Source organism: Malaya genurostris, chromosome 1, assembly GCF_030247185.1.
Source record: "Malaya genurostris strain Urasoe2022 chromosome 1, Malgen_1.1, whole genome shotgun sequence".
Lineage (NCBI taxonomy): Eukaryota > Metazoa > Arthropoda > Insecta > Diptera > Culicidae > Malaya > Malaya genurostris.
This window is the reverse complement of record NC_080570.1, coordinates 109,462,497-109,477,457: the sequence shown is the minus strand read 5'-3', so window position 1 is coordinate 109,477,457 and position 14,961 is coordinate 109,462,497. Positions and strand designations below refer to the sequence as shown.

The 14,961-nt window shown below is 36.2% G+C and overlaps 1 protein-coding gene across 3 annotated transcripts in view; it reads left to right on the top strand.

Moving 5' to 3' along the window:
• Positions 1–10,354, top strand: part of LOC131425391 (sex determination protein fruitless) — a 761,905-nt gene extending 751,551 nt beyond the window's left edge. For 2 of the 3 annotated variants that reach the window (XM_058587258.1, XM_058587250.1), the window contains one exon: positions 8,254–10,354. In XM_058587258.1, coding sequence (XP_058443241.1) covers positions 8,254–8,675 — 422 coding nt within the window. In that variant the 3' untranslated portion in view covers positions 8,676–10,354. The other variant, XM_058587259.1, reaches the window with a different exon arrangement.
• The last annotated feature ends 4,607 nt before the right edge of the window (positions 10,355–14,961 follow it).

The window sequence follows — 14,961 nt, the reverse complement described above, 5'->3', positions numbered from 1 at the left end:
CGGAAAGATTGAAATAATTTCGGGAAAGTCACACCGGTATTGCGGTTTGTGTCGAAGTAAAAGAAAATAATTATCAGCGAATGTAATGCGAAATAGAAACTGCAACAAAATGTGTAATAGTAAGCTAGGAAAAGATTATCACACAAAACCCTTTCGAAGGAACTGTTCGTGCAATATTGACTAGTTATGGTAATTTATAATGTGACAAACACACAAAATAGGGACAAGATACTCCAGCTAGGCGGGAAAAATTTATCCCAATAGTTACAATAAATTATTGTAAAATACACTCACACAGGTGGAACGTCATTTATGTTACCCTCCATCCCAAGAATTACGTACTACTGGTTACGATAAAAAGAAAGAAAAACAAACAATGTGAAACCCTTACATACTAATAGAATGATAAAAGCAAGAGCTGCTAAACCAGAAAATAATTGAAAGATTAAGCAAAAATAAACGTAAAAAAAGAAAAAGTGTAATGTTTTCTTAGTCGCTATATTTTTTACAAAGTTTATTGAGAATAAATCAATTATTATTTCTTTGATATTAATCAATACTTACCTGACTTACAATTAACTGAGAATAATGTTATCAAATTAAGGTGATTATTATATTATAAATTGATTATTTTTAATAATCATTTCTTTAAATTATTTATGTTAAAATTAATGAGAAAAATATATTTTTATTTCTATATAGTTTGACAAAATCAACAGTCGATAAAAGTTAATAAACATTGAACCCCATCGTTGCGGAAAAAAGTATAGAACCCTGCACTCGTTGTTGTGGCCGATTTGTTGGCAAGTTGTTTTCCCCAAAACTCAGAACGGAGAAAGAAAGTACAGTTAAGTGGAGCTGCGATCATCACGCTGCGAAACCAACGAAAAAATGCTAGATGGTAATGCGCTGCATCTGAGTCGGTTCAGTATGTTTCGAATAAATGAAAGTAAGAATGAATAGTACATAAACTACGGCGGTAGTGTTCGGAGATAGTTAAATTAGGAGGACTTGTATATAAGTGAATATGTATGGTAGATTGTGGATTCAATTGTCATACTATTTTTGGAATAAGTTAACCCATTTGTGTCGAGCTCCATAAGTTTTTGATTTTCGTAAAGGGGAAACCCGCGCTTAACGTTCTGCATCTTTTGAGAAAAAAAAGATTCGAATATAAATGGTCTAAACTGGGAATATGCATTAGGTTAAAGCAATTTGAACCAAACTATCAGTCAGTTGTTTTTATTGTACTTTCGAAACAAGAATCTTTGAACAATTCATTTGTTGCGAAATTTTTCCTTAAATAACTATCCAACCAATATTTTTTGCTACCTGAATTTATTTGAAAAAAAAAACTATACTACTAGTTCAATATTCCAGAGTTGTCAAACTTCTCAAATCATTGCTTTCTTTTACTAAGCATTTCAGTGCACGTGTTAGGAAAAAAATTGTTTCGGTATTGGTTCAAAAGTGCATTTGATTTTCCGGTAAACTTTTCTTTCTTCATTTGGACATCTCAAAAACTGAATTGATGCATCATTTGAAATAGTGTTCCTCAAAGATGCGTTAAAATTCCCTGATAGTATTGACTTTATCTGCATTCCTGATGTTTGACGTCACTTTGACAAGCTCTAGTATATATCTTCATGCGTCAAGCCGACCCGGAATTACCCAGTTTAATTTCTGACATAATATCAATGCATTGCAATGTCACAACCAGCTGAATCGGAATAATTTCTGCATTTGGGTTGTATGACACGTGAGAGAAATCAATGTCGAAACCAGAATCGAAGTTTGTTAATGTTGTCATTAATTCGACATTTTCTGTCAATTATTTTTTGAATAGGTTTGGCTGGAGTTATGCTTGAATAATGACTATCACATCAATTGGACTCAAAAAGCATGTTCAGTAACTGGAAATTTCATGTGGGCGTTGGATGATAGATAATGAAACTATCGGGTTTCCAGCAATAGTTCTGCTGTCAAATTTAAAACTGGTATACGCTTCCGTTTATTTTTGCTATAGTTGAAACACGAGTAAAACGCTTCAGGAAATGCTAAATTTTTTTGTTATAGTTCCTTGATTTACATCTAAGACTAGAACATTCCTGAGCATGTCCTAAAAGCTCGAAGTTTCATATGGGAGATGGATAATAGAACTGTCAAATTTGAAACTGTTATACAGTTTCATTTTTTCTATGATTGAAACATCAGTAAAACGAAAGACATTATATTAGACATTATATTTCACATTTCCCGAACAAATCATTGGCAACAATCTTTTTTTGTGAGCATGGCGCCCTCAGGCGAGTCCGCATCGAATCACGTACATAGAAGTAGGGGAGAAAAATGTCAAATTCGTGCACGCCAAAATAGCAGCACTGCGCACTCATACAATTGACATGATATGTTGAATGTGATGGCGTTGCTGAACTGAAGACTGATTTCGCTCCAAGCTGACAGGGTCTGATAAAACGCAGCTGGAGTTACCCCTTTTTCATAATTTCCAGAATTAAATATATTGTGCATCTAGAAGTAGAACACTCCTGAACATGCTCTAGGTAACTATGTCCTCCTGTTTTCATAAGTTTCACCTTTCTTGTTCCGTATCAACAACGGGGACATAATTTATAAATGGAGCGAAGATCAAACTGAAGAAGGACGAAACTTCTATTCTGAAAATTTATAACATTAGAAAGAAAAAGCAATAATTCATCGTCGCATCAAATATTGATCGGGAAATATACAGTATTTTTTTAACGGTAATTAAAACCAAATTCCAATCATTCATCGATATTTTTCACTATTTGTATTCAGTGTGCGTTAAATCCTTCTTTAAAAACACAGCTGAAATTAAATAAAAATGATCTAAAATTCTATTGTCATTTAAAAACATATCTCCATACCTAGAAAACAGTATCATAATCTGAAGTAGAAGTATGATTAATATTGCATATTCAACAACTCGAAATTTCACAATAAAACTGAAACATACGTTTTAGTTTCACTTATTTTAAGAGAAAATTTAGCAGCTGGAAGTTTTATAAGGACGATCTATAATAGAACTAAAACTGGAACAAATGTATCCCCAGCCAGCCGTTCTAGTTTTATTTATACGAACAGTTATACTGTCAAATTTAAAACTGGTATATGATTCCGTTCTATTTTTTTCTATATTTGAAACACGAGTAAAACGCTGTTGGAGCTACCAGTTTCTTTTGTTATAATTTCCGGATTTAAATTTTAAAACTGACATAAATTATGCATCTAGAACTAGAACACTCCTGAACGTGCCCAAACGGTTCTAATGTCTAATTTGAAACTGGTATACGCTGCCGTTCTGTTCTACCCAGGGGTTTCCATTTTCATTGGTTTTAATTTCGTGGTTCAAATTTTAACACTGTTATGAATTAGGTTCTAGAACTGGAATGCTCCTAAACATGATCTAAAGCACAGCTTTATTCGTTCTACGTGGAATCGGAAATTTCCATTCAATTCCGGGGTTCCGTTCAATAACCTATAACCTATAACCAATTCCACAAAGTCTATGCAATGCCTACATGAATGTGAGTTATATTTTCACAATAGTTAGCTGTTGAGTTATATTGACTTAATTTCAGGCTGTTTGCGGTTTACTTAATTTTTGTGTTTTGAACGAAACTCTCGCTATTGCGTGGTTTTGCTTTTTGTGTTTTTACAACAATGGAAAGAGCGAATAAATGGAAAAAAATAAAAACGCCATGGAAAGAAGTCAAATAAGCGCTACGCATTATTTTCTATGCACGTAGTTATTTTTTAACAATCTTTTATTTCAATCAATGCAATGGAGAGAAATAAAGAATCTCGTTGTAGTATATAAATTCATAATTCTACTGTCCTTTGTGACTATGAAAATCACCTTCTCAACTATGCTACTACATGGATGAGCAAACTATGAAAATGATTTTTTTTTCGTTAAAAAAATGAAACGATAAAATTTAATATGCAATTTGGCTAGAGCCTAAATTTTGTACCTCAAATCTTTTATTCCAAGAGAACGGCTTTAGAAAAAACCTCTACACCGGAATGTGTACAGTTGTTTTGAAACCTTGAAAACCAATAAATTTGAAAGGAATTTATTCCGGAAAATATTCAAAATAGGAAATTTACGATGTAATGCACTCATCAAAAGAAAATCAATTCATATCGAAAAAAAGACTTCGTTCACCTATTCATAATGCACTCACGAATTCCGATAGCAAATTTGCATGCGTCGCACGGCAACAGAATCCCAGGCCAGGTACGACCGCGCACCCCTCGATTCTTGTAAATCTGTGTATGTCTGGTTCTATGTATGTTAGACTGGTTCAACTTTCGAATTTTCGTTTCACGTGATATTTTTCCTTCTTGGATCCTTCGTGCCGTGGCAGTTATTGAACTCTCTAAAAGAAATGATTTTTTATTATTATGGGAAATACAATAACTTAGTACAATAACGATGTACGACAACGTCGCATTTCACGCAAATTTACTTTCAATAGCATGTAACATTTTGTGAATTCAAAATTACACATCTTTAAATTAAATTCAATGAAAAACAAAAAAAAATCGGTAGTTACTGCGTGACTTGAACCGAGAGGCGTAAGATCACAAAGTACTTCCGGTAATCGGCAGAGTCACAGAAGCACATTTCTGTTGGACAGTTAATTGGTACAAAAATGCGGTATAAAATCATAAAATCGGATGAATCGGATGGAATGATCCGTCATTTGACAAGTTAGTTGTTTGTTAGTATTAAATTTATTGTTATTTTGTGTTTTTCAAGAATTTTAATTGGACCAAGGCTTACACAAATTTATATTAATTTTACGTACTGGTTGATAGTTAAATTATTTTTGTTTTGTTTATCAATGTGATCTTCATCAAACTTGAAACACCAAAAACTTAATAAGCTGTTGCGAGGGAGAAAGTGAACAAGCTATGAATTTCTTCGACCCGTTTGAACCAGTCTAATGTATTTGGATGCGCAAAAGAGATACAATTTCATTATTCAAATCTAATTATGCCAGTGAAATTCTCTCAATGTTTATGCTGATGGACACTCAAAAGTAATAAAAACATTCAATGGTAAAAAAAATCGATTGATGATTGAATTGACAGCAATTCCAATCTAGGTATTGAATATACGTCACTAGAGTATTGTTCAAGTGGGGATATGCATTGTTACTTTAGTTAACTTGAACCTGATTTGATTAAGCCGTTTTTGTGTTTTCCGTTATTCGAATTTCGTTTCATAACAACAAAACTTTGCTTGGTTTGAAATTTTTTGCTTGCTCGGTACTCATTAAACATTTTATAAATAAATAACTTATTTCTTATTCGAAGATCGACCATCTTTTAATCACAATGCTCTGTCAGTTTTGACAATCGCTGCAAAAAAACAACAACAACAACAATAAACGAAACATTAGAATTAAGATCAGCGGCATCGCTATTTTGCAGCACGAACAATTCACATCGAACTGAATAAAACACGAGCACAACTAAATTTAACACGGTCTTCGTTTCTTATATTCTTGTTATTAAACATCTTTTATCACCTTTGCTCTTGTCTATTTCAACAATTTTTTCAATATTCGTTTTGCCTCTGCTCTTGTTAGAAAAAAAATATTAGGATAACGATCTGCAAAGTATTTTTGACTGCTATGATAAGCTCTTTTAAAACTTCTATTTATCACAAATAAGACAATTTACTCTTCCACTATAACAAAACTCATTTCCACATATATCTTATATATTTTTGCTCAGTACTTACGATATATCAATAGAACCTGTCTTAAAATTTAGTTCCTTTGGCCCATCAGAAAAACGCTTTTCACATTAATAAGAAGATCCGCTCAGCATCAACATAATTAAAACGGGGACAAAACAAAATTGAGTAGATCAGTGAATGAACAAACCAAGAACTAGAATTATTCGCTGCCTAATGCTAGCACTATTACAGAATCGAAAGACCCCCTGCTCTCTTCCCTCCGTCAATCAAATTAAAATCATCAACCGTCAACCCACACTGGCTCGCAGTTTCACCTTTTGTGTGTGTGTCTGTCATTTTCTCCTGTTACACTTGCAGAGCTGAAGACCTATCGTATCGCGCAGATATTCGAGAAAGTGAACTCGTTGGACGAACGGAAACGCTGCCTACTATGCGGGAAAATAGTATGCAACGTGCGCAACCACTATTATGTGCACTTTCCGGGCAAATATGCCTGCAGTCTATGCACGGCTGTCTACACACGCAGCGACACGCTGTTGATGCATTGTCGCTCCAAGCATCCAGAACTGAGCGTGTGAAGCCGATCCTGGCTGCGACACGATACTCGAATACATTCCCAATGGTTCTCGTTTGGCAATCGAACGCGGTGTAGGCTATGTTCCGACAACAGCGGTCAAAACTACCACGGCTAAACCTCCCGGCCCGGCTACAATCGCTTATTGAACAAAACTGAACAAAGCAACCGTTGTTTCTTTCCACATCGCTATCACATATGTCTGTTCCATAATATCTAGTGATACAAAATTCATCCACTTTTTTGCTTTAGTTACGGTTCACATCTTATGATTTCCTCTTCAGTTAATGTTTCAGACACCCTTTTACATAACTTTTACTTAATCTCAAACGCTATTACATATGATCTAACTCTCGATTCATACCTAAGCTACAGTCTTTTTGGAAGTTTTGTAGTTTCACTACAGATGCATTCTCGTGTAGTGTGGAGTGGATGCAATCAAATTGCGATGCCAAGGTAACAGCGCCATCTGCCTCTTATTAATGTGAATTAGCGTTTTTCTAAGAAATGGAAACCAATTGACAGATCGATTTGATCCGTATCTTTGATAACAACAACTGAAAGAAAGATGGCGCTAGACCAGATCAGTTGTTAGAATACGAAAATAAAAAAAACAGTAAGTAATGACAACCAACCAACCAACCAACCAATTAACCAATCAACGGCGTCGCTCACGAATTGCAACCACAATAATCAACACCGGTAAATGATGACGCCCACGTTCATTTTAATTTCTCTATATCATGCAACCCCAAAACATCCAGCTCATTAGATTTTCCTTAGTTTGAGATCATCTCAACCGGTTTCTACTGAAGGTGGCTCAATTTGGTAGCATTGCAATCCACAGAAATACCTTCACTGCTAAGCTGAGAATAAATTATGTTTTGCTAAACTTGACAATTTTAATCTTCTCGTTTTGCTCTTCTTTCCAACTAATTCTTGCTTATTTTTAAAATTCTTCCGTATGTTTAGTTGACTATCTCTAAATCTATTTTTGTGCTGTATTTTTCTAAAATTTACTATAAAATACCAAAAAAACTCACATATTATCCACATTTGCGACTAAAGAATATGCCGAAGTTTGTATTAATCTGATCGCATTCACATCCTCAGGATCCTTTCTCAAAAAATTTACCGCAGCATACGACCACCACCCGGTTCGGTTACAATTTTTTTTATTAGGTTAGTTCTAAGCATTGTTTAGCTGGTGTGTGGCACATGTCAATCCATACCGAGAGAAGTTTAGAAATGGCGTGGCACGTATTCAGACATGTCGTCTTGTTTTTTTTTTCTTATGCGCCCGTTCCTGGGTAGCTCCAATTCAATGCAAAGCAGTGGAACGCGGTGGCGCTTTCGATTGATTGCATCCACTTTCTCGCTCTGTCCGTGCGATTCTATCCCAACAAGTTTAGAACGAAAAAGGAACACATTTTTTATCTGATCAGTCAGGTTTCCCAGATTTAACCCGATTCGGTTCGATTTGATTTGCAACGTTTCTACGGTATGGTCGTGGAAATTTGAATTCGAAATTAATAGTAGAATGCCTCTCTTACGTACATCAGACGGGTTGGGATAGAGAAAGATAGTTATCATTTGAACAACCCGCAAACAGGGGCTATCCGTGCAAACCACAGTTCGCTTGTCACTTTCGTTAGCGCTCATCTGCTTTTCATTTATTATTTTAAACCATGTTTTCATTATTTGATATTTTGTTTTCCATCATGCATACATTTTACACTACCTCATCCTCAAATGCTGATTCCCGCTATATTTGCATAATGTATTTCACATACAAAAAACACACATAGTTCCACCTCCCCCCCACACACACACATAGACACGTACATCCACAAGAGTTTAGTAAGTTATTGGGGGCCTTCACGAATCTTTGCCCATCGGTGTGTTTTTGTTCCTCTGTTGGTTGCAGGGCCGGGGGGAGGACAATATGAGCACCATTTGTCCCGCCACGCCAGCAGCATTCTCTCGTCCAGTCTAGTATCATCGCCGGAAGGACCAGGTGGCGGTGGCGGTGGCGGCGGCGGCGGCAGCGGTGGTGGCGAACTGTCGCACCATCCGCACTATCCACTGCATCACCAGATGTCCTACCATAACATGTTTACTCCTTCGCGGGAGCCCGGTACGGCCTGGCGATGCCGTTCGTGCGGTAAAGAAGTCACAAATCGATGGCATCACTTCCATTCGCACACACCGCAGCGTTCCGTTTGTCCCTACTGTCCGGCTTCCTACAGTAGAATTGACACGTTACGGTCACATCTGCGGATAAAACACGCCGATCGGCTGAACGCGCCCAAGTTTGGCGCACCAACCAATTGCAAGATGCAGATGTAAACCGCATGGAGCATCCAGGATAAGTACAGGGAACAAGAAGGCGACGCTACCGAACCGATCACACCACGAACTGCTACCACGATTCGCCAATGATAGACAACCCGAGCGAGCACACACTGTTGATTGGTCCATGCATGTTTGACGTAATCTCCGCTGCCTACTGCAGACAAAACAAAACAAACAAACAAAATGAAATCATATCGTCTCGATGTCAAACCAAGAAGCCTAGCTTAGCGATGCCATAAGAAATTATGTTTTCAAGTTCCTAATTAAGGCTTTTATAGTTTTTGTTAACTATCTGACTACCCTACAAAAAAAACACTGTGCTGTTTAAATCTAACCAGAAACTGGCTAATCATGTTGGTAAATGTTTCGTTGTGTTACCCTAATAACAAAGAGCTGTGAGTGTGGTAAGTCTCAACGTCCAGCACAGTAATGTTTGCAAAATGTATGTGACAGTGTTCGAAGAACTGTAGAGTTAATTTTTATAAGTATAAAGCAATTTAGTAGCATCAATCGACGGCAGAGGACGGTAAACCATTCATAACACACTCACACATCCCTTAGAAACTGAGATGAGTTTGAACTACTTCACCAAATTCGTCCTTTTTCAATGATCAATCCCAGAAAAACGAACCATATAAAGAGTGAAAGCGGTAAGAGCGAGAGAGATGGATAGATGGTTGCAACGTCAGTTAAAACGAACGAGCACAAAGCACAGCATTAAATAATAACATCAGGATAAATGTAAATAAGTCCCCACCTTATCCGAATATATCATAATGCCATTAAATCAAAATAATATTGTAAAAATTATCCTTTGGGGGGAGAGGGGAGCATTATTTTGTTTAATTTGGTCAAGCAAAGCGGATGTGTCCGAAATTCAGAATTTTCATTAAAAAAATTCCCGATCGGTGTTTCGCAACGCAGCCGGCAATTTGGATATCTGTTCAGACGAACGGATTGCAACAGGAAATATAAATTTTCCTCGATCGCAATCACAGTGAAAATGAGGGGGTAATACAAAAAAAACACAACAGATAGGAAAGGACAGCGGTTACTACGAAACGGGCGAGTGGAATATTTAATTTTGACGGGAGGTTAATTACCACCAGCATAATTCTTTTTCTCGGAAAGCCATTCGGGCATTATTATTATTCACCAGGAGATTTGGGAAAACACAAAGAAATAGTTTCAACATGCCTTTACGTAAGAAAAGGACATTTTTCTGTTCTGATTAAATTTCGTTATATTATGTAAATTTATGTTTGTAGCTCATGTTTCATCTCAAGTTAAATAAAAACAAGTAATGATGAACACCTACCATGTAAATAAATGTTCCGCTATATTGCTGCTAAAAATACATGTGAAACTTTTGGCAAATTCAGGCTGTGAACCATTTTGCGGTTAATTTAATCTTTTGGTTGAAATCTGGCACTTGAGTGGTTATTTTTTGTCGAGTAGTTAAATTTAACTAAAACTGCGGCCCATTCCAAAATTTGACGGACGGAAAGTTATTTGGGTTTATTTTCCACTGGAAATAATTTCGAATTAACCGCGAAATGGTTCACAGCCTCAATGTAAAGAACAAGTTCTATGCATTACAAACTCTCGTAGTAACAGACCGGCGAATACTTATTTGGGAGCCAAACGAACCGTCAAAATCGTATGCTAGAGCATGGGAGTTTGACGGTTCGTTTGGCTCCCTAAGGTTGTGAACCATTTCGCGGTTAATTTTAACTTTTGGTTAAAATCTGACACTTGAGTGGTTATTTTGTGTCGAGTAGTTAAATTTAATTAAAACTGCGGCCCATTTCACAGTTTGACGGATGCAAAGTTATTTGCGTTTATTTTGCACTGGAAATAATTTTGACTAAAGAATTCATACTAGAATTTTCTTTGCAAGATTTTTTTTAGTGTCGGAAAATAACCATCGATCTGTCAAAAATAACCATGCTCCCGAGCAGGGTTATTTTTGACAACATCAAAATAACCACTCGAGTGTTAGATTTTAACTAGAAGTTAAAATTAACCACGAAATGGTTCACAGCCTAAGGACGTGGACCACCTGCCAAAAATTTTTATTTTTAGTTAAAATTTGACAGTCGAGCAGTTATTTTTGGTCGAGTAGTTAAATTTAACTAATACTTCGGCTCATTTCAAAGTTTGACGGATAGAAAGTTATTTGAGTTTATTTTGCACTGTAAATGAAATTATATCAAGTGGTACAATAATTGCAATACAGCGAACGTAAGAAGAACTTTGAGATAAACTTACTTTGTTCGACAATGTGTTGGAATTTTTTATTGGGATACTTCCTACTGAAAGTATAAAAAGAAATATACAGATGAAATTTTTACTAAAGGTCTGAAATTAGAATTTTTTTGCAAGACAATGGCCAAATAACTAGTCGACTGTCAAATTTGAACTACAAGTTAAAATAATTCGCGAGATAGTCCACAGTATGAAAAATATTCGCCAGTCTGTTACTATGAGAGTCTGCACTGAAAATCAAATTTACCTTTTTTTGAGGAGAAATCTTTCATTGTCGAGCTCTTCTAAAAGCTACCCAAAATCAGGTCGTTATCTACTCAAACTTTGACTTGATTAGTGATGGGCAATATGGCTCATTTCAATGAGCGGCTCTGAACCGAACGCTTTTTTGTAAGAGCCGGTTCAATTGAACGGCTCATTGGCTCTTTTTCAATAAACTTCATTGTGGAGAAGCGGTTCGAGAGAGTGAGTGTGAGAGCCACGGAAATGCATGAGCGGTATGGGCGATCTGTGTTTCACAACTAGAGGTGTCCGTGTGCGAGGAAGCGGGGTATTGAAATAAATAAGTTGAAATTTCATTTGGCAAAAATCTATTTTTCTTCTCCTATTACGACAGAATTCTTTGAAAATTCACTGCTGAATAAATGTTCCTATGTATTTTTGACAGCTTCCTTAGAAAACATCATCGTTTAACCAACAACGCAAACAAATTTGGGCGTACACAAGCACACAGATTTTCCAAGTTGAAACGCAGATTTTAAAATGGCAACTCTGCTTGAGAGCCGCGGTTCAATTTTAAAGAGCCGTGGTTCGTTCGCTCATTGCTACGAGTCGGTTCGAATGAACGGATCGTGAGCGCTCGCCCATCACTAGACTTGATCGTAAAATCGTGGGTAGCAGCGTGCTTTGGCATGGCATAACACTTTGGGTGAACTTACATTTACCTAAATTTTTAGGTCATCACTCGTTACCTAAAATTAGGGAGATGCACTTTAGTTGATTTTGGGTAAGTTTTGACCCAAAATTAGGTAGCGGTTGGTAAGAGTGTCTACTATGCATAATATCAGACCCTGTCAGCTTGGAGCGAAATTAATTTTCAGTTCAGCAACGCCATCGCACGGCACCACATTCAACATATCATGTCAATTGTATTGGTGCGCAGTGCTGCTGTTTTGGCGCGCACGAATTTGACATTTCTCTCCCCTACTTCTAGGTACGAGATTCGATGCGGACTCGCCTGAAGGCGCCATACTCGCAAAAAGGGATGTTTCCAATAATTTGTTCGGGAAATGTGAGAGCTGGATATCTTGTTAATATAATATTCATTCGAACAGTTTTCTCGGGTAAAATGCGGCTGCAGTTGCCAGTTTTATTTCTTACAATTTCCAAATGCAAATATTATAATTTTCATAACTGTGAACAATTTCGCGGTTAATTTTAACTTTTGGTTAAAATCTGATACTTGAGTGGTTATTTTGTGTCGAGAAGTTAAATTTAACTAAAACTTCGGCCCATTTCAAAATTTGACGGACGGATAGTTATTTGGGTTTCACTAATAGTACTGTTATTGTACCGTTGAATTCCACTATGTCACGTCATTACACTCTCACAAAGTCACTATTTTCACAGTCACTATTTTTCCGAAAGTCTATCAAACGTTATAATACAGATACGTATTTCGGAATGTTATTTACATCCTTCTTCAGTGTATCTGTACGCTAAGAATCGGCTGCGACGTCTGTTCAAACAGAAAGGCCAAATTCCACAAAAGGAATGTAATGTCAAGACTTTGCTTTTTCAGTGTATCGGTTTTATAAGTTTTTTTAATAAAACTTATAAAACCGATACACTGAAGAAGGATGTAAATGACATTCCGAAACACGTATCTGTAATATAACGTTTGATACACTTTCGGAAAAATAGTGACTGGTGAAAATAGTGACTTTGTGAGAGTGTAATGACGTGACATAGTGGAATTTAACGGTACAACAACAGTACTATTAGTGAGAATATTCTACTAACAGCTCAAACAAAAATGTAGTATTTGGGTTTATTTTCCACTGGAAATAATTTCAACTAAAGAATTAATATTAGAATTTTCATTGCAAGATTTTTTTCAGTGTCGGAAAATAATTATCGATCTGTCAAAAATAACCATGCTCTCGAGCAGGGTTATTTTTGACAACATCTAATTAACCGCTCGAGTGTCAGATTCTAACCAAAAGTTAAAATTAATCGCGAAATGGTTCACAGCCTTAGATTACTATTTTTGAACTTCATAAGCTGATTAAGTGAAATCTTTCTTTTTCACTCGAACTTTTTAAATACTTGGGTAAACATTCAGTGTTATTGGGTATGTTTCGATGGTTAGGAGTATGGGGAGGATGGGGAGTATAAGGAATACGAAGTAAAATAGGGTTATCGTGCAAATGAAATTTCTGAACCCGTACTCGATCGGAATTAAAAACCCTTACCCGACCTGAACCCGAGATTATTTTTTTCTTCTAACCCAAACCCAAAAAATGTCACCTGGTTTTGGACGTGAATATTTTATGCTTCATTGAACAACAATTAAACTGGATTAGAAAATATTTAAAAGTACAGAAAATATCTGACATTTCTTCCATACAAGTGGTTCATTCCGTCGACTGTTAATTCGTCGAATGGACTGATTCACAGAAATATATTATTTTTTCGAGCATCATGTATTAGCTTGCTTTGTAACAAATAAAGTCAGCAAACCTTCTAGAAATTTGTATTCAGTGGATCATAAACCAATTGGTAAAGTACGATCCTTCAGCTGCGAAAAATTAAGAACAATGGTTTTTTTACGTCTTCATCATTTCGAATGTTTGCCTTATAATCAATTTGAATTGATGACCTGAATAACAATAAGATAGAAAATGGCCTTTCGGCTAAGTGGATTAGTTGGTGCAATAGATTTGCAAGAGCTTTAAAATGATGTACCTTGAAATATGTCGGTGAATTTATCAAAAGACCGTAAAAGCAAACGACAATATCTCATTGTTTACTTTCCACTCCGATTATTGTGATGCAACTAAATTTTTCAGTACTAATCGACAGTCAAACGTTTCAGATATCGTTAAATAAAAAAAAGTTAAAACCTAAACACAGGAACGACTTAGTAATTTGTAATATAGAAAGTAAACAAAGATGAACGTGCCACTTATTTATACGTTCTTTTGAAATATTTACCTAGGAAGAGGGTACCCCCATGCATCTCAGCTCCAGTGGTTATCTCATGTACTAAAACTATAAGTTAGAGTGAGATCTGTTGTCTCTGTTCGATCCATTGACTCTAGGGTGAGACGAAAATAGATACATTCGCTTCGCTAAAACAGCAGTATGGCTCAATTGACAAACTATTGTTTCTTCAACATTGCTTCTTAGAGCCAAAGCGAAGATATTGCATTCGATTTTATCGAAATTCGTTGATTGAAAGTAGAGTAATTTGCAAGATAACATGGCGACTCTAATAATGAGATGACTATTGGTACAACAACTCTATATGCTAAATTAAATGAAACAAAATTAACTTATCTGCAGATAGCTACAGCTATCATATTACTCTCACATTTTACGAACAAATCGATAGTCACACGACAAAACTGCAAATGAGAGCCTCTCTTAATTTACTTTCTCTTTTGATTATTACGGAGCCATTACTGCAATTTCTCGAAAGTTTTCAATATAAATCGAAAGCGGTGTGGTTTTACCTTGAAAGTTCCGCGAAGAGTAAGGCGTTAAATATGAAATCAATGCGGTAAATAATGAAAGAAAAAGTAAACAAAGAGAAACTGTCATTTGCAGTTGGGCCATCTTTTTGTGGGACTGTCGAAATCATAAGCGAAATACTTGTTTGCGAGCATGGCGCCCTCAAACGTATTCGCATCGCGTCTTGTACATACCAGTAGGTGAGAGAAATGTCAAATTCGTGCACGCGAAAGAAGGCAGCACTGCGCCCCCATACAATTGACATGATATGTTCAAT